Here is a 21,936-nt window from a genome sequence, read left to right as displayed (position 1 = left end):
ATGGTTAAATTACAAAGGAAATGGCATTTGTAAGTTGTGTCATGCTGGCATAGAAGATGTATATCATTTCCTATTTCTATGCAATGCAACATTCCACTTAAGAAATAAATTTTACTCTGATTTGATCAAAATAGTCTCAAATATCGATGACGGCCAAACACTAACGAATTGCCTTCTCTCAGGGGGGGGGGGGTTCAAGTTTAATTTGTTTTTTTTGGTGACATTCCGGGGAATATGAATTATGAGTTGGAGGACATTGTTTTTAAAGAGATACGAACATTTCTTAAACATCTTTGTAAACACAGAAATGAAAGTAGTATGAATTCACAGTGAGATCTATTGTCAATTTTATTTTATTTTTATTCAGTTTCAGATATGTATGTTTTTTCGTTTCTTCTTTTATTTTGTTGCCGTTCCGAAGGCTTAATAAATATTATTATTATTATTATTATTTAGTTATAAATAGTAAAGGCTATATGACCTATCATATTAGCCTGTGTTTTTGATTTGTTCAACAACAAATACGTGGCATATGGCCCTTTAAAAATGACATAAGCTAATCTGCGCTATGTTCGCCCTGATTTAGTGCCAATTTACTTTAAGAAAACCACGTCTAACGCCCAATCTTTATCACATTGACAGCCTACAGCTGTTCGTGATAACCCCGTGAAAGTTATGGTGCAATAAATCCTACCATAAGTGACCGTATGTCACGCCCACCCTTCCCCCTAGCTCTCCAAACATGAGCGAGACTGAGACAAATTTAGGCAATCCAATGTCAGGATAGAGCTCCGCTTATCAGGGCCTGCTATCGTTGTTTGTCAGAGCCGGAAGAGTTACTAAGTTACCAAGTGTATACATGTTTGTCTATGTCCGACCTTTGAGCTTATGTGAGACTAGAGGTATCAAACCACATTTGAATACTTCAAAACCAGACTGTTATGTTGTGTTGGCCAAGCGGGAGCTCGGTGTATAAATTCTATATACTGTCATTATACTAGTAGTTATAGTTGTATGGATGTTGATCATTAGAAATTCGACGGTGGGCTATTCTATTTTTGCCAGATAAAAAAATATAGCTATAAAATCAAAAACTTGAACTCGTTAAAACTACAGTAATATCATAGTGAAAAACAGTATAGTTGAAAGCTAAGTAAATACCAACATCGATGCTAATTTGTTAACTATGCTATTTGTGCAATGTCGGACTCCAACCTGTCATAAACATGTGCACAACACATGATGTAGTCGTCCAGAGCGTACAAACCTCAGTTATCATCTCCCGCCAAATATGCTAATTTTCACCAGAGAGGTCATATACGCTACCAAATACCCTCGCTTGCCATTAGTTTAGGAAACATGTTTAGTTGGAGTGCAACTCGCAAACGTCATGGGAACGTACACAAAAAAGATCAAATATATCGTATGATAATATGCAAGGAGTCACGTGGATACTACTAGTATTAGAAATATATTTAGCGGTGCAACCATGGTTACTATTTTTAGTAACCGTGGTGCAACCTATATTTTTTATTTAAAATAATTAGAAATATAGTTATAATTGGGTGCACGAACTGCATATGTTGTTTTTCAGTATATGCACCTGAAACCATGCGATCACTTAGAAACAAATTCAGAAATTTAGAGCTATATAAATGGTGATTATGAAAAGATTTCAAGATTAAAATAAAATACTAAAAACTCGAAAAAATATAAATGTATACTGTCAGTCGATAACCCGGAAGTCGTGGTAGTGGATGTATGTGCGTATTCCTGAAGGCTTATGTTTAGATCACAGATGTCAAGGCCCAAAAGAAGACCAGATGTACGCAGTGTATGCTGAAAAATGTCAATCAATGATTGTGCATGCAAAACGGCTTTTGGCAGATGAAATGTAATGGTTGTATCTTCTGACCTGTGTGATAGTCACAAGTGCATACGTGACATCCGTGTCGTCATTGAAGGTAATATTGTCATATCGGTCGCGGTGCAGTGAACATGTTCTAGTCACAGTCACTTGTTACCCATGACAAGTCTTTTGTTAACAATCGGAGGTCCGTACCTCCTCCACTACATATTAAAAAGGAAGGTAGTGAAGGAGGTACGGACCTCCGATTGTTAATAAAAGACTTGTTATGGGTAACAAGTGACTGTGGTTCTAGCGTCGTCTTCGGTCACGCAACCAACAACTTTGTTAAATGATGATTTTAAGTCTGTTTTTATTATTTTATATTTAATTATTACACTTGTAAATATTACGTCGCCAACATCATTATAATCTTCTTGTTAGCGTGTGTTCTAATCTATGTTGGAGTTCTTAAAATGAATGAATGAATGAATGAATGAATTGATTAATTAATTAATTGATTAATCAATTAATTTGACGGGGTAAACGAAACATTCATTCTGCAGATAACAATGAGACTCAGTAGTATAGTAAATAAAAATACGATTACCGTATCAACTTATTAAATAGCCGTTTGCATTAGACTGGATCCAGTCGGAATGATATTCGGTTTTTGTTTTACAATAAATAAGCGAAAATGTGAGTTTCACGAAATATGTGTCGTAATTGCGCGCGTGCACCACTATAAAACACCGCAATCAGTCTATGTGTTAATTTGTAAAAACATGCATTCTCAGTTTCATTCTCGGCATCACCAGGGCACAAACGTGAAAAACAAATGCGACGTTAGTTTTATAATCATTTGTACTCGACTTTTTACTGTCATAAAATAACGGAATTATAATATAATTCTAATATATTTATCACAGGCTGTTTTCGAAATGCAGGACGAATAGAAGTGGTTGTCATCATGTTGTTACCGTTTTAGTTCGGAACTAGAAATGTTGTTTGGGATAATGACGTACGCTCGTCAATTTCGATGTTATTCCAATAATTAATGGTAGGTGGGTGAAACCGTAGACTTCTTCCATCCTTGTTCGTAAACCATACCTATAAAAGGATATTTTTTCTCATAATCCTTACACGATACGAATGTTACATAAATATAAGGTGACGTCACAAATGAAAAATGTAAGGGTATTCCCTGGTAATCCATCTCTTTCTCACGTGGTCTGTTCAATTATATATATATGTATTGGATATCATTTCACTTACCATATATGGGAATGGTGCACTTCACGTTGAAATAATGTGACGGGCATATTATTCAAATGCTATCAGAGGAGGCGGCACGAAATTTTCATGGGGGGGGGGGGTCTGCTCAACAACCTAGCGCCGAAGAAGCGCGACCTTCCTAGGGGCGCCGGGGAGCATGCCCCTCTTAAAAATTTTGAAATCTAGGCTCTCTGAAACGCCATTTCCTACATGGGGCAAATTTTACTGACACAAAGGGTTAAGCTTGTTTTGGAGGGGCGACATTTTTTTCGAGGGACCGACCGCCCCCTTGCCCCCCCCCGTGCCGCTGCCACTGAGTATGGTTAACAATGGGAAATAGTATTTGTTTTTGAGCTATTTTTTTTATTTCCGTTATTATGTTTACGTGGAATTCTTTCTTGTTTTGCTTTTCTTTATCACGTGTGTGTGAAATTGTTTTGAATTCCATTATTACATTTTGTTTTGTTACGATTTGTGTATATACTTTATTATCCGATCTTTTTTCCAATAGTTTCCAATAGTAAACTCCTTAACTGACAGAAATATAGGATGGGGTTGGGGTTCCTCCGCCTAGGTAAAAGGAAATTTTAAATTAGTATTGCTACTTTATTTATCAAAATTTGATAGTTTGAAATAAGGTTTCAGACAAAAAAAAAACATTGCATGGGTTATTTATAACACTAACGACCTGCTAGAATGGCTGACTTGAAGAAAACAGAGTCAGAATTATATATACTGATGTGTCACTTTAGTTATTGTCATGACAACCTGGCTAACAATTAGTAACTTGGCACATATGAACAATCATTTGACTGTGATTTGTTGCACGTACACCATCCGGTCGTTCTATCGATGTGTGGATATCTGGTCACATTTTCCTGTTTTTAATTCCCGTCGAAGGCATTTTTTTAGATTATTATGACGACTTGTGACGACATCGTCAAATTGTAAATGCAATATCGATATCCGTTCTTAGATACGCGGTCAAAAGTTAATAAGAACGCGTTAGTGATGATGTCATCAAACTATTACATTACCATGGTGACGTGGTAATGTGAGGAAGGGGTGTCCGGTTATCCAAAATACGTTTCGTGCAACAGTGATCAGATAATGAAAATAGAAATAATTTTGTGTTAAAAATGAATAGCTGACCTCAGAAAAGTAGTTCAGAAAGGGCTTTATCATACTCACCCGTTTGATGTATATCCTCCAATCAGCGTGGGATGTGACTATCACGTGACACGGTTCGTGGGTAACTCTTCATAGTAAAGGCAATGCAGTACGGCGTATTACACATGTGGGATTTCCTATATAATTCGGGGATATTTCGTTGGCAAAAATGACTCAGATCTGATCATTTACCGCCACGACGTTTGCATGAACTGGTGGCAAGTGGACTGGACTTTGTACGATGGTGATGGAACTGCGGCTGCACAGCCCGGCTGGTGCCGAAGCGGTAGTTTATACGTGGCCGATACCCGCTCAGGTTTGTATCTTGTGGAATGAGATCCATAGCTCTACTACTACCTAAACATGACATTCATAACAGACATTTCTTTGTGACACAACCAACCAGTCATTCGACTCGTATACTGTATATACGTTTATTTTAGTGTCACTTCATTTTCCAGGACAATCGTGACGGTGCCTTGGAGATAGTCGACACGATACGGTAAGGAACAGTGTTCAAATTCCTCTGTTAATTTTCGGCGTGGTCTTATGCTAATTTACGCTGCACGCTGTCGAAGTCATTTTGATTTCAAGGTCTTTTGTTGATAATTTCAAAGATGGCGACCCGAAAAACCGGCCGGTCAGGACTTAGCTATGGATTTGTCAGCTTTGGTTTGAACCTTCATGTCGATATTTTGAATAAGAGGTCAATTTTCGAAGCGCGTGGTGAACCGAGTGTTCTCTGGGCTTCGGGTGGCGTTTGTTTACATGTCGATCAATTATGCGCAGCAACCCCATTTTTGTTTCAGGATTTACAAACGACTGTCACATCGAAATAATATTGTTAATAAAAACTGTAAATTTTATTAAATGTGTATTTTAAAAAGCATGTTTGTCGTCCCTTCGTGCGATGGTCGTGGTAGCGTAACCAATGCTTAGCGCCATTGCTATCTGAGACTAATCAAATGGTTTTCAAAGGGCAAGCTCGTTTTAGAATTATGAATAGTGCCCGGTTCTTTGTTTATTTTGACATTTTGGGGGCGTGGCCAAAAGTAAACAATCCAATTTGTATTCCACACTTTTTTTTTGCTTTCTTAGACTTATGGAAGAACGTCGAACTGATTTCTTTTGAAATTCAGGCTATTTGTTATGCCATGGCCACCCTTTGTCTGGGTTTTAAAGCATTATTGAATGTATATATAGCCAACAATGGCTATGCAGGACATTTTTATCCTTGTAACAAATTCCAAATGGAGCAGCTCAAATTTTTATTTCGATAGTTGACTGTAATTGTATAGGAAAGTCACTTGTTCAAAATTGACTGTGCAGTTGAAGATAATGTAATGTCATTTTGGAACTGAAAAGAAAAGAGTCCTTTTTGTACAAATACATCACCCCAACTCCAGATTTACCCTCCCCCAAATATTGTATATTCCCCTCTAAATCACTTCAGGTGTTCTTAGGAGGGGCATACACAAGTAAATTTGAAAGTACTGGAGGGTAGGGGTAATGTTCAGGTGCAAAAGAATTTCTTTCCATGTCGATAAACTTATGAAGGTTAATTTAATGATGAAAAAAATAATAAAATTCAATTTCCTGATCTTTAATTTAGATGGGTTTGCGAGGATATTCCAGAGTTGAAGCTGGCAATGGAAAACTATGTACTCAATGACTATGATGTTAAAAAGTAAGATGATCAATAATTATTTACAATTTTTCTTGTACGTGTGTATTCACTTTCATCACATGACCATGGTGCATACATATCCTTCACAGTTGTGATGTTTTGAGTGAAATATTCATGCACCATATTCATGTTGAATCGTCATTTCATGTATTTTTGAACACAATGCAGAGGAAAACAAAAATTGTGCAGTGGTACTGTATTTCAGACAAGATAAAATGAATGTTCATATAGAGCAGTGACCCCTAATAATGCAAATTAGAAGTTATCTCTATGATATCAATGGTAACTTTTCTGTCGAATATCGAAAAAAATATTGGTAGCCATTAACTGCGAAGTCTACCAATGTGCTTAGCTGTTGTGTGTAATTGGCATATGGTGTCTCAGAACAAGATATCATATCATATGTAACCGAATTATTTGTCCTAGTTTTGAAATATACATACTCGACTGTTGTCTCTCAGACCTATTGTACAATTGCGTGTATTGTATTTTGTTCTTCTTTCTGTGCATGTCAATTTTAGAACATTTTGTAAACTTTTAAAAATCAACATATTTAGTACAAAGTAGATACTGTCAAATATCTGCATATTCTTGATCGGAAATGAATCAACTTTAGTTTAACCCCACCTGCACCCCTTCCTTGTCTTATGAGATCAACATTGTCACGCACGCGGTAGCTTAGCAACTAGAGAACTTGGCTGCTATAAGTGTTTAGAATTCAACAACATGCAAACCCTGATGTATCATCTTGTTTTCAACAATTTCATATTGAAAATATTATGAAGTAGATTCCTAGGTAAATAAAAATAAAATCTCAAATTCCAGATATAGTAATTTAGTAAATTCATTCTTGGTTTGTGTTCATTGATTTTAGATTTTTAAATCACCAAATTAGACATAAATGTAAGTACAGTAGTCGGCATTTAACTTTCTCTGACTTTATACATTTTTTGCTGTTTATTGAAAGTGTATGCCTTTATCATGTATTAATGTGATGTTGTTGGTATGTTTAAAGATAAAAGGAATGTCAGTTTAACTTTAAATGGTCAAAAAGCATACTACAATGTATAGTTTCTGTTCCATGAAGCCCTTGACCCTTAGCGACCTTGAAATTATTTTCTTTGTTCTGTGGTTGAAGTCTGTCCACCGGGACTTGTACCATAATATGAAGCTACATTCAAATTATTTCTTTAAATCTATTAGTAAAATTTTTGTTTTTGTTTCTTTTTTGCTGTCAATCTTATAAATCAGTGTTTCTAAATTGAATTAAAAATATTTGGAAATATTGAGTTTTAACTGTTCTACTATGAAAGTATTAGTAACACTAATAATTAATAATTATTTTTTTAAATATTTACCAGAATAATTGCAAGTAATTATATTTACATGTAGTTAGCTATTCAATTCAATAGCTTATAGGATGACCATTGATGACCTAGATATCATTCTGCCCAGCTAACACCTCAATTGCTGTCTTTACTTGCTTTTCTCAAGATTATAAACACCCCATCCTCACCCCAACAAAAAGAAGCATCTTCTGTGGCTTAAGTTGTTGCATTTCACTGAAATTTAACTGAAATCTTAAATACGAGATATTTATGTGGCGGCCATTTTTAAATAGCGCCTGCATGTTTTGATGTGCAGCTATGCGAGTGCAGCTGGCTGTGGAGTTAGGTGGGTTATTTGATTGTTATGAAAAATAGGGACGCCTTTAAGTAACAATACATTCTTGATTGACCTTTGACAAGGCTTGTTAAAAGAAACCAAATTCCTGAGTCTATAAGTGTTTGCTTAATGTTCTCATTATGGTATTTTTGGCTTGTTGGATATCTAGACGTTTTTTTTTGGGGGGGGGGGGGCTATTTCCTAGTTATTTTCCTCATTTTTTATGCTATAATGGACAGAATTGTATTGATAGTGGAAGACGGGGCAATGGGTGAGAATGCTCTTTCAACAGTGGGAGGACTTTTCATTGTTGAACATAATATTTCCATTTACTATAGATTTGTTTTTCATATTTGAAAGCTTTTTTATTATTTTTATTTTTTCTCTTCCATTCTGTAAACTTTTTTATTTTAATTCCACTAATTGGGCTTGGGACCTGCAATTTATTGATTTTGATATACAACAAATTAAAAATAATTATTTTCGCTGGAATTTAGTTTGACTGATTTACTAAAATATAGCATAAAAATAAGTTTGAAGTGAAAAAAAAAAGGATATTCTACATTATTCAAACTATTTATCATAATTTTTATTTAAACTGTACATGTATTCTGATGGTTTGCATCTGTGTATGTATTCAGCTCAACTCCAAAATATTCCAAATTCAGTCAGTCGTTTTATTTGTGTGTCATATCATTACTATACATAAGACCACACTCGCATATTCTGTAGTCCAGGTCGTAAATGTCTCCACTATAAAATGGAAATCTAACAACATGCAGTCTGAACTCAAGGACAATAGAAACAAGACATTTTTGCATGTCAATATAAAAATGCCAGTATGTGTACCTGTATTACTAATGCAACAAAACGTGCAGGAAGTGTAGTTGTAACCTTGGAAAAAATAAACATACAGTGGCCTCCACTTTAATTTACCAGAAAACCATTCGTGGCATATTAAAAAATAACTGCCCTTGTACAATGGGGGGACAAGGCTGCAAAATACAATAATACTGTTTCACTGCAGTATTAACTTACAATTATATGAAATCATTTGTTAGTGAAAATAAAACGACCTTGTACCGATTGTAATGTCCTTTCTGTCTGTCGATATCATGTGCTGATTAATTTTCTCTCTATTTTTAGCTATCAAAGCATGTCTGTACTGTGTGAAAAGTACAATCGGGCAATTGATGGGATCCTTACTCTGGTATGTTATAATTTTTAATACTGTATACCCGGTAATTTTTCTTTGGAGTGTAAGCATTAATACAATAGGCAATAAATTCCCTGTGTGATTTTGTGGCTGTGTTATTTTTAAAACAGATTCTAATTTCAGTGTAACCTTTGCACTTAAATCTATTTAGCATCTCCGTTTAGAGGATGTCTTTTTTTTTTCTATGTTACATGTTGTTGCCTAGATACAGCAGACATATTGGGAAGGCAAGTTTTTTGTATCCCAATTAAAGCTTATAATAGCTGAAAATCAGTGACAGTAGTGGCATTAAAGTTGGAGATCTCTGCATATGCCAAGCGTTGTGACAGGGTCAACACTAGCCAAAATGTTTCACAAATTCATTTAATAGCAGGCCATCATCCTGTAAAAACAGGCCAAAAAATAAATAAAAAGGCTCTCAGCAGTCTGAAGTGCTGCAGCAAGACCGGCATAGGCGGTCGAGTAGGCAGAGTAGACAGCCAATTTGGACTTATAGCAGGCCATATGGCTGGAGGCCGTCTCTTAACCAAATCCCTGACTTTGCTTATTAGTTCCCATTCGGGCGTCGTTCGAAAACAGGTATTCATGGATTGACCTGTGTGTGTGCGTACCTGTATCTTAGACATGCCTGGACCGATTATATTCAAACTTCACACATACATCATGCATGATATTATACATATGCACATCATTTTGTTTCACGATCTGATTCAAGATGCCCAAATTGCAGCTATTTTTGTGCTGAAAAATTGTCTAAATCAAACATTTATGGATGGATTTTGTTCAAACTTGGTACATACATTATTAAAATTATGGATCCCTGTTGCACGTCGATTTGTTTTTCAGATCAGATCTGAAATGGGTGACTTGCGGTCATTTTTGTCTTTATGAATGCTTTGACTAATCATGTTCAAACTTTATATATATACACCATGTCACACATATGCACAGGTATTATTGTGACGATCAGATTCAAGATGGCCAAATGGCCACTGTTTTAATTTTAAAAAAATCATCAAATTTAAGCATTTCTTTCATTCCATTTCACAATGAATCTGTTTTTTCGTATTGCCTCTGAAAATTGGCATTTCAGCTCAGCAGCCAATCAGATGACAATTTTGGTTTCAAATTCCCCAGGAAAGTGTTCTATGTTATTTGTGTAATTAGGTGTGTAATTAGATTTTTCCACACAGAAACAATGAATTCAGCCGAATTTTATTAGCGTTAGTCCGAAAACAGGGACTTATGATTCGGCCTCCGTGCGTCTGTCCGAAGTCATATTTCAGAATCCTTTGGACCGATTCTGTTCATTCTTTGCATGTGCCTAGTACTTTATGTGGGACATATGCACATGCAGTGGTTTAGCCATTTAATTCAAAATGGCCGACTGGCAGCCATCTTGTTTTTTGAAAATGTCGTATTTTGGATGTATCATTTTCATTGATATTTAGCATGTCATAGATGGACACACGTACATGTCAATTCAATTTGCAATTTGATCAAATATGGCCGACTGGCGACCATCTTGTTTGTTTAAAATGTGATAACTTGGACATGCTTTCACTTGTGATCTATGTTTTTCTTTGTTATGTCTTAAACAGGAGGGGTCGTCTCGTAATCTGTTGTATACGACACTTGGGACTCAAGTTTCAAGGACATGCTCGCGACAACCCCTCCGCTTTAATATGACAAGCACAAAGAGAACTTTCAAAAATTTAACAGGGACTGTGTCATTTTCAATAATTTGTTTTATTATCACTTGTGCACCAGCTGACTGTAATTAAATCCGATGCTGAGTGGTCAACAATGTATGATGTCAAAGACCACTTAACAAACTGTATATAGTCAAGATGGCAAAATATCATGTTGTGGCCTGCTCCATAATATTATGTTGTATTTAGCAATTATAAGATAAATTGTCAGTAATGGTTGCTATACTGGATACAGCAGTCATACACATACACATAGTATATTGAGAATATATAAAATAAAACTGCTAACTTGACTTAGACAGGAATAACCGATTTAACATGGTTCTTTATTAATCTGAAATTTAGTGATATAAAATAATGATAAAATATATTGCATAAACGCATATACAAATGTATGTGATAGTATTGTAGCATAAACTATTGTTGATCTTTGCATGTATTGTCTGTTAATGCTGCAACTGTACAACTTACTATAGTACCTGTTCAGTATACCTGGGAAAGAAAATACTAGTGTCAATTATGGAGCAAAAAAAGACCCTGGCTAGCCTTGTGTTGTCAGCTAATATTAAATTTCTATCCGGGGGAAAAAACTAAATTTATTTTGTCTATAATAAAACATGATGATAATATTTTGAAATTGGTGAAGGTATTGTGACAATATTCAGCCTAGATGGATAGTTAATTGGAGGAAAATTAGTTTCCTGAATTGACATAATGCCTTGCAGTTGTACAAGTATTAACACTGCATGCAAATTACATTTGTAAATTAGTGGTTACCATGGGAACAACACATGACCTGATTCTTGCCAAGTGAAGTTCTTTGTTCAATAGACGTCAATGAATATTGGTGTGTATGAAAGAGGGCTTTCTTTTCTTCTTGTTCTTAATAGATGATTTTTATCTCAATTTTTTTTTTGTGTGTCTGCTGGATGTGCCATTTTTATTTAAATTATGAAAACAGTTATGTTAGTCAATTGATAGAAGGAATTCCTTGTTTATTGATTGATTTTTGTAAAATACATGAATAATGTGAAATAAAATAATGTATTTCAACATTATTATTTTTCACAATATTCAGATTCCAACAATTGTGGTTATTTATTCACTGGAAAAAAAACTCTTACATTCTCTAGATTTTACTAGAGGAAAAGTAAAGAAAAAGTATTACTTTCCAAGCCCATATTTCCTGTAAAATTGTTCCTGGATCAATTGAAAAAAAAAATTATGTAAAGTAAAATCATGGGGAAACTTGCTCTATGCTAGCTTTTAATGATAATTATATGAAATAATGTCAGGGAGCAATTTGCATAGATTTATCCATCAGTTGCCATGACAGTTAAGGACAAGTGATGAATTACCATGACAACTGTTTTAAGATGACAGTTTGACATGTTGATGTTCATCAATGTGAAAGAAGCCGACTTTTAAAATGAGTGTTGAGCTGAAAATACAGATGATGTCATAAAGGTTGTTCTAAATGACCTTGATGTTATTTGGAGTGATCAATCCGTCCCATCTTGATGAAATTATTTAACAAGACTAGTTTTTAGTTTCATTACTCTGCAGCAATGGATAATGCAATTTCTTTTTACTATTTACAACAATACAGCAGAGTATCCGGGGTTGTTTGTTATACTGCATTAATATCATGATGCAGAACAGTGGTTAATTTTCATAACCATCCATTTACTGTCCATAAGGTGTGTTTAAATGAGAGTTGTCTCTAGGCAGAAATATGGTAACCCTGACTGACAGAGATTTCAAATTTCAATAATATCTATTATGGGCAAGATGCATTACAAATAATACTGTCCATTCACTCCGCTTGATTGCGAGGCTCTATTTTTTGTTTTTGGAATGGTAGCGACAGAACCCCTAGAACCAATTTTATATATCATATAGATCCATGGAAAGTTCAATAGATCATGATCCTTCAGGTTAATGATGTTGCCATAATAATAGATTGAAGTGCCAAATATTAGGTAGATTTGCTCTGATGATGGTATGACCTCTATTCCAAGTGTTAAACTCCTTTTAATATAAAACAAGAGTGGTGATATTTTTGTGTCTGCCACTATAATATGTGTATTTGTCCCTGTAAATTTGGGGTTAGGGGCGTCAGGGACCACACAACGCAATCTTATTGCAAGGCTTGAATTCAGAAAGACATCAAATACAGTTGCCGAAAACTGCTAGATCAACCATGTACATTGTGTTCATATTTCATCACTACAAAATGGAACTGCTGTCCAATTTCATGCCTTTCATCAAATACTAGTATAAACAGTGGAAAATATTAATACAGTATTTAAAATTTAACTATCAACTATACATATGTGATATTACATTCCTAATTTACATCTAATATTTTTGTCTCAAAAGTGGCATATTCTAATATAAAAATATAAAATTAAAATTGTTTCTCGCTTATTTGGATGAGTGTTTATACTTGACGTAAAATAATTAGTTTTTGTTAATTTGAATCGATGCCTTGGGCATTTATTGTCTAACTTGTTGAGTGGGAAGTAAGATATCTAAAGTAGAAGGCAATAATTTCATTTATACTGTATTTTTACGTGACTGGAAGTATGATGCTAGGCACTCAAAAGAACTGACGTAAAACACCTTTAGTTCCATTGTACATGTCTGTGTTCTTGGCATTACTTGCCCACACACAATCTGACATACCAAATATGAGTAATGTCTGACGGTGCATATCCATAGCAATGCAGTCATACAGTACGATGTTTTGATGTAAGGTCCAAATTTGTTTAAAAAACGAGGAGGGGTCATGGGGCTATGTAAGTGTGTGTACTACTTATAGCAATACAGACAAAATACTGCAAGAATTCGTGCATATCTAGTTTACTGTACTTGAATTTATGCGTGCAGAATAAAGGTGCAAATCAAATGCAACTGTACTGGGGTAGGAATCAAGACTTCTACCAAAGCAGCTTTCCAACTATACATACTTAACACATTTCAATCTTATCTACTGTACTTGTTCACAATAAGAGTTCTGCTGAGTTGCAAGTAAAAAAACACCACTTAGGACACCGGTTCAATATTTTGCCGGTACATTGTATAGTTATAAACTCTTTGATTGAAATTCTTCGCTTTCAACACGTCTCAGATAATTTATCATTTTTAACTGAAATGCGTTACTGATAACAATCCTGTTAATTTGTTCTAAATAAGAACATTAGGTTAGAAAATGATAGTAACTGCGATGTTGTAGATTTCTACCGAATACCACATTGCCTGCTGATGCCGTTTTTTTCCATTCATTTCAGCAATGTGTGGAGGCTTTCATTGAGCATTCTGTGACATCATTTTACAACACTGTTATCCCCTTACTTAATTTGCCTGACTAGACAGGTGACATGTGCTCGGTGTTATGTCATTATATTTATACACAGAATAGGAATAAACCTCATTGCATTTTGTGTTTTAAGGGACAATATAGATTTATATTATCAAAAAAGTTAAATTATGGTATACAGATGGTTTGGGTGGATGCATTACATCTTTAGGGGAAATTATCTGATTATAGTGTGTACTACTCACGACTGGTTTTAATATTTAAACTCTCTTGAATTGCCAAGGGATGAAATGCAGACACAGTGTCTCCTTAGCCATCCCCAACATTGGTCTTACAACAGTGCTTTGTTTGAGCTGAGATCAGAATCTTTTCAGATAAAGAGAACAAAAAACCTGAATTATTCATGATTATATACGATATGTGTTGTGCCAGTCCTTTTTTTTGTGTTTTTCCCCCCGATTTCTGTGTAAAAGTCCCCTAAAATGTGCACGTAGTACATATTTACATATGAATAATACCAGGGAAAAGGAACAAAATTCATTAAAATATTGTATCCTGGAAGATATGAAAAAATGACATGTATGCGACTCTGTTTTGCTACAACTTACCAACCTGGGTTGAGTTTTCAAATGGTATTTCAATGTCCTGAATCCTGATGACATCATTTTTTAGCTCCGCTGTCGACTTTGTCGAGCGGAGCTTATCATATGAGTGATTGTCCGTCGTCGTCGTCGTCGTCCGTCTCCGTCGTCCGTGTCAATGTTTTACTTTTTCGACTTCTTCTTGAAAACTACAAGCCTGAATGCTTTGATACTTGGTGTATATGTACCTTGGGTAGACCTCTCTCAGATTTGTTCATTTCATGATGATATCTTCAATTCTCTAATTTTGGTGAATATTTTTGTCATTTTTAGTAAAAAGTGATATTTTCGACTTCTTGTTGAAAACCGCAAGTGCAATTGCTTTGATATTACATATATAGGTACTACATGTGGACCTCTCTCAGATTTGTTCATTTTGTAATGATATCTTTAATTCTCTAATTTTGGTGAATATTTTTGTCATTTTTGGTAAAAAGTGATATTTTCGACTTCTTGTTGAAAACCGCAAGTCCAATTGCTTTGATATTTACATATATAGGTACTACATGTCGACCTCTCTCAGATTTGTTCATTTTGTAATGATATCTTCAATTCTCTAATTTTGGTGAATATTTTTGTAATTTTTGGTAAAAAGTGATATTTTCGACCTCTTGTTGAAAACCGCAAGTCCAATTGCTTTGATATTACATATATAGGTACTACATGTGGACCTCTCTCAGATTTGTTCATTTTGTAATGATATCTTTAATTCTCTAATTTTGGTGAATATTTTTGTAATTTTTGGTAAAAAGTGATATTTTCGACTTCTTGTTGAAAACCGCAAGTCCAATTGCTTTGATATTACATATATAGGTACTACATGTGGACCTCTCTCAGATTTGTTCATTTTGTAATGATATCTTTAATTCTCTAATTTCGGTGAATATTTTTGTAATTTTTGGTAAAAAGTGATATTTTCGACTTCTTGTTGAAAACCGCAAGTCCAATTGCTTTGATATTACATATATAGGTACTACATGTGGACCTCTCTCAGATTTGTTCATTTCATGATGATATCTTTAATTCTCTAATTTTGATAAATATTTTTGTAATTTTTCGTAAAAAGTGATATTTTCGACTTCTTGTTGAAAACCGCAAGTCCAATTGCTTTGATATATTATACATATAGGTACTACATGTGGACCTCTCTCAGATTTGTTCATTTTCTAATGATATCTTCTGTTCTTTAATTGCCATGTGCATTGCTAACAGCGGAGCTATCTCAGCCGACAGGCTGCTTGTTTCATTGTCCAGATGACGTCATTTTTTTTTCATTGTCCTGATGACGTCATTATTTCAGTGTCCTGATCAGATGACATCATTATTTCAGTGTCCTGGTGACGTCATTGTTTCATTGGCCTGATGACGTCATTATTTCAGTGTCTTGATGACGTCATTATTTCAGTGTCCTGATGACGTCATTATTTCAGTGTCCTGATGACGTCATTATTTCAGTGTGCTGATGACGTCATTATTTCATTGGCCTGATGACATTATTTCAGTGTCCTGATGACATTATTTCAGTGTCCTGATGACATCATTATTTCAGTGTCCTGATGACATCATTATTTAAGTGTCCTGATGACCTCATTATTTCATTGGCCTGTTGACGTCATTATTTCATTGGCCTGATGAAATCATTATGTCAGTGTCCTGATGACCTTACATGTATTTCAATGTATGTCAACATTTGGCTCAAGCCAGATCTATCGTGAGTACATTGTGACTCCTGTCAAACAGTTTCAGTGAGATTAACTTCTCAGTTTCTTGTTCACAAACTACATGTAGTACAGTCTTTCAAACATCATCTGAGAAGGTTGCTCTTTTTTCGTCTTTTTTTATTAATACAAAAAAAAATGAACAAAAACAGTTGATCGTAATACAAAAACACTAAAACAAGGTCAATGTCGCTCATGTTATATATGTATATATTTACAGTATTATAATGTTAACAAATATTTCGTGTTATATTGTTCTGCGATCGATTTTGCTAAGTTAAAGGTTTGTTTTACTCTTTCAATGAATAAGTTTAAGTCGTATTTCCCAAGTAGAATTAAGTGCTTCCACAGGGCTTGAAAGTTACTTTTGCCACCAGAATTAAAAATTACCTCTTTTTTGACAAATATTGATATTTTTGGCACATATATTTATCCAAAATATTTAAAATTTTTGCCAGAATTTCTGGCTTTCTTCACATTCCCACAGCAAGTGTTCCAAATCTTCTTTTAGGTCACAGTTTTTGCATCTGTCACGTCAATTGTTCTTTATCCAAATTAGAGTGCATGTATCATATCTGTTCTATCAAAAACTAAGATTGTATTTATTGTATGCCAGATTATTGAAATATGCCTTTCTCAATTTTTTCTATTAATCTACAAAAAAATAGAACCTCTATTTTGAAATTGGACACTTTCCAGATTCCAACGGATAAAATATTACTACATGTAGTATTTTTGTCAAAACCGCATGTAAATCATTTCTGCCACAAAACCGAGCAAAAAGAGGAATTTTTAATATCAATACTTACTTACAATTTATGTCACGGTTTACCAGGTTTAGGAGATGCTAAACATACAATGTACCTGCATAATGTTCTGTGATTATTTCTGAATGAAGTGGTCTGTCCAGCAAGACAATGGACAAACAAGGTTTCACTTGAATGGTTGAATGGCCATTATTTGTCACTTGTGGAAATCAACACTGAAATGCTAACATGTACCTGTTGTATTTTTATCCTATCAGTGCACTAGATTTTGTGTACATTTCATATCTTTCTGCAATTCACCCAGACATAAATAATTGTAATTATTTGGGTTGAAAACCTTAGCTTAGACAATGTTCACCCGGTCACTGTTGTTGTATTCTACAAAATATTTTGTTTGCTATGTCCCAATTTTATAATCAAAAGCTGTAAATAATGTTGTGTTCCTGTCAGTTTGATTCAAAATTAACATTAATTTCTTAGGTGAATTTTGTGAAATCAAATTTGACTATGAAGACAATTAATGGATACTTAAATTATAACTCAAATTGACATCAGTCAGAGCTATGCTGTAAAATACTTCATTTTTGCTTGGAAGTTATTTTTATTCAATGAAAATAAAATCCAGTGAATATGCTTTTTTTCATATATTTTACATTCAACTCATCAAAAAATAGTGAAAATAAACTGCCCCAAAAATTCTTAAAGTACTAGTATGTTACAGTAGATTAACTTGTTATACTGCCCTCAATCGTTTCTTCTATTCTACATGGCATAAATTTTTCTGTTTTATTTTATTTTATTTTTAGTGGAAAGGTACGACTTGTCCTGATCGGGTTTCAAAGAAAGCTGGCACTGGTTTACTACGCCATATCATGCAGCAGGTTTACAACCATGCAGTTACTGATCCTGATCGACTGAACAGCTATGAACCCTTCTCACCTGAGGTTTGTCAGTTTTGTTACGGTATTTTAGAAGATGTACCAGAAGCTTAGGGACTACGTCAAAAGATCGTTCTCGGATAAAAAACTTGTTTGTTTGCTTTAGTTTTTTTTCGGGGGGGGGGGGGGGGGGGTTAACCTCAAAAAGTTTCCATCCTACAAAAACGATTTTATTTTTTAATAAAGTCAAAAACATCTTGGAGTATTTGTAGTTCGTTTTTTTTCTATCCAATCATAGACAAAAATAACAGAAAATGAAACAAGCCGGCAGGCTGGTTGGCGATCCGCTCCGCTCAAAAACAAGCAACATGTTGTTGGCTGTTTCCATGGTGTGACATAAACGTGAAGCTAACGTCGGTTTATAACTAATACGAAGTTCGCAAACACCATTCAGTCTTTAGAAGTCACTTAGTTTATTACTAGGACCACAGTCACTAGTAGAGTGACTGTGCTAGGACGTATTCTGCTGTTACATTTTTTATTTCCAACCGTTTTGCAATAGCATTTTCTAGAATGAAGCGTTTCCTGTAAATGCTGGGAAGCGAAATAACGAAATGGTAAATATTTACCTAAACTGCATAACAATATACTTCATAATGCAAAACACTAGTCATGGTGAGTTATTTAAGTACGACTCCTCATCGAAAAATATGACCACAGTCCAGAATTTCAGACGGATATTAAGCAACCTAAGAGCATATCAGAAGCATTTACTCTAAAATATAAAAAAGAACTGCAGTCAAAAGTCAAGAATGCCAGCAAATAAAGGACTCTGTCCCACAATCCTTTGTGCGCATTATTACGGACACGCGCAAAAAACTGCACCACGCTTGTCAAATCTGGGTCAAATATACAGTACACTATCTTGCCACAGATTGTTTATTAGTAGTGGGGTGTTCGGTGACCATTGAATTAGCCCGTGATTCATATTTTATGTGTATTAATTTATTCATCAATTGTCGTGACTGACAGTACTGCAAAATTTTTGATCAAACAAACGCAACTGATGAAACGGAAGAGCATCGCCAGGCATGGACGCAGGGCTCTTTGGCAACGACCGCATAGAGGTCAAAATACGCGTTCTATTTTTACGCGTTAAATTTGGCTCTTCCGTTTCGCCCCCTCCGGAATGTTCTACTTTCGCAGCCTAATCGCAGGTTTTTCGAAAAACGTCGAAAAAACACAAGAATTTGTAGAAATGTTCCTGTTTTGGGCGGATTATTGATAGAGAATAATGTCTTTATTACAAAAATGCTGAAAAACCGTGAGTTGTTGCCTTAGTTATTTTTTTTTATTGGCGAAAAACTGCGAACTCGGCAAATTTGGTTGCACAACTTCCCTTTATCATATACACCCAGCTACACCGATGCCAGCTGACTGTGTACAAAACTGGTAGGAGGTAATACATTTGGGGCGAAAGTATTCAAAAATAAGTTTTTGGATGTTGCAATGGCAGTGGTGGGCCAGGATTTTTTTCCAATAGTGACGGCACGACCTACCTGTGAAGTATGAACAAACCCAGCTGAGCCGAAAAAATCACAGAGGAGTTAAAAGCTGTTGCTGGTGAAAAGTTACCCCAACTTTGGGGTCAAATTTCTCGGTAATGAAAACAGATATCAAAAATTCAAATAGTAACTTTGTGCCCACACTCAAGCTGAGTAGAATGAGCTATGTCTGAAGTGTTTTATCCCAAATTTGTAGGAGGAGATACATTTGGCGCGAAGCTATCCAAAAATCAGTTTTTTGGCTGTTGCTATGGCAATGGTGAGCCAAAAAAAATTTCCGGATTTTTCTTAATAACTAGAGTGAAGGTGTGACCTACCTGCCAAGTTTGAACGAAATCGGCCAAGCCAAAAAAATCACAGAAGAAATAATAAGTGAAAACACTGGAAATGCACGCACACGCACGCACACACGTACACGCACACGTACACACGTACACACGTGATTATAAGGGCAATCCTAGCGGAGCGGATCGCCAAAAAACAACATCCAAGACGAAAAAATGGTTTGGTCAGAATGTAAATATGTGCGTCAAATGAGGTCAATTTCAGGGCATGGGCCCAAGTGCTATGCTATACTACTGTCCGATTATCAATTTGTATTTAATGGTGAATGTAGTCTGACGCCATGATCAATATTTATCAATTAAGTTTCAGTGGGGGGGGGGGGGACTAAAGGAATTAAGTTTTTTATCCGACCTCGATCTTTTGACGTTGTGCCTACACATTTCTAAATCCAGTCTCCAGCCATGGAAAAAAATGTAATATAACTTACCTTTAATCAATCATGCATTTAACTGCTAAAGACATCCCCCATGGTTCATTCAACATATTTCCCTTCGAAAATAATGTAGTTGCATCATTTCTTTAACTGCACATGCATCTTCCAATAAATACAGCTCTTTTTGTATCTCCATGGATATGACCCTGGTAGCTGAATACCATTTCACTTGCATATCACTCATAAAATCCTGATTATAAAATCTCTAATTGCTCGCTTTTCCAGGTGTACGGAGAGACGTCATACGACTTAGTGGCGCAGATGATAGATGAGATCACTATAACCGAAGACGATGCGTTCATTGATCTTGGCAGTGGTGAGTGCTTTGTAGCTCATAGTTTTTGGTAGATCAAGTCCATCATGTTCTTTCTATTAATGGTAAATAATTCCTGATCTATATAATAGTTTGGTATATGTTGTAAAGGCCTCCAAGTCTCATACTCTCTAATCAATCAGGGTTTGAACTTCGTATACATGTAGGCATCGACGAAATTGCCTTGATGCCCATATCTCTTGTGTTATTCCAATCTATGCTAGGATAAGTTGGTCAATTTTTGCCTTGAGAATGGGTTTCTTCTTCACTATTATGTACAAGCCCGGATTAATTAATAATGTACTGTAGAGATGCTAAAAATTTGCATATTACGCGGAAATTGTACAGTACTCATCAATCTGTCTCAGTATGTATTCTATGCTGTCGCTATAGTAACCAGTAGAAAAATGTTAGCATAAAATGTACTTTTTGTGTAGGGTTCATTTTTCTTGGAAATTTGAATTGCTTTGTGTTTTTCTCCACCTATGGTGTTTTCCAACATGTCATTTTCCATTTTGCAGAGTTTGGCAAGTTTTTTTTATGAGAGAGCAAGACCTCATGTGGGTATGTGACTGGAAAATCTAAACAGATCACTTATATAACAGTTTGCATATGCAGTACTAAGATACAAAAATCTCATTAAAAATCTATTGGCTGTTTTAGTTAAAAAGGCTACAATTTTTGTATTCCTTGGATGTCTTGAATAAAATTGATGGGATTTATATGACATGTTATTTTTTTTTTTATTATGGTAGTTATTGCTTTAAAAGCCAGTTGGAAACTTTTCATTTATGAAAATTGTTATAAAATGAACACAGGGTGGTAAACAAATGTGATTCACTTTAAAGCTTGAAAAACCACAGGTAGTTTTTTCTTGAACGATGCAAACATTTTATGTATTGTATGTACACGCAGCTTGGGTGATAAACTACAAGTTTGTGCCATTATCCCTAAAATGAAGTGTGCCCGGGAGTGGGGGGGGTGTCAAATGGTCTTTGTGCCTATCCCTCTATCTATCTATCTATCTTTTCTTTCTCAAAGTTGAATTGAACAGGTGTATTTAAACAATATTGCACAAATTACATATCATGTATGCACGAGCCGCAGATTGTGCAATATTGAGGCTTTGTTTGTCACAACAAACTCAAAGTGGCCGAGTGGTGGCCATTTTATTTCAGTGAATGCAATTTATCTCTGACCTTCTCTGACTGTGTCTGCCCAAACTTTATATATTTCTTAAACTTGAAATGGGGACTATGCAATGCAATTACTTGTTATCACAATAATACCATTTTATATTGGATAACTTCAATTGAAAGTTTTTTTGAACATAAAGAAGGGTATTAAGTTATTCTAATGATGCCTTCACTGGTACACTGTCAT

General features: G+C 35.0%; 1 protein-coding gene across 2 annotated transcripts in view; it reads left to right on the top strand.

Annotated features, from left to right (window-relative positions):
* Nucleotides 1–4,377: 4,377 nt before the first annotated feature.
* LOC100366496 (uncharacterized) overlaps nt 4,378–21,936 on the top strand; it is a 38,192-nt gene continuing 20,633 nt past the window's right edge. Inside the window, exons 1-6 of one of the 2 annotated variants that reach the window (XM_006812548.3) lie at nt 4,378–4,607; nt 4,753–4,793; nt 5,904–5,978; nt 8,790–8,853; nt 17,826–17,963; nt 20,466–20,556. In XM_006812548.3, the coding sequence (XP_006812611.1) occupies nt 4,533–4,607; nt 4,753–4,793; nt 5,904–5,978; nt 8,790–8,853; nt 17,826–17,963; nt 20,466–20,556 (484 nt within the window). In that variant the 5' untranslated portion in view covers nt 4,378–4,532. Of the gene's footprint in view, nt 4,608–4,752; nt 4,794–5,903; nt 5,979–8,789; nt 8,854–17,825; nt 17,964–20,465; nt 20,557–21,936 lie in introns of those variants that run through there. The other variant, XM_085503385.1, reaches the window with a different exon arrangement.

This window comes from Saccoglossus kowalevskii, chromosome 9 (assembly GCF_978046115.1).
Source record: "Saccoglossus kowalevskii chromosome 9, keSacKowa6.1, whole genome shotgun sequence".
NCBI classification, from domain to species: domain Eukaryota; kingdom Metazoa; phylum Hemichordata; class Enteropneusta; family Harrimaniidae; genus Saccoglossus; species Saccoglossus kowalevskii.
This window is presented reverse-complemented; position numbering and strand designations above follow the sequence as displayed.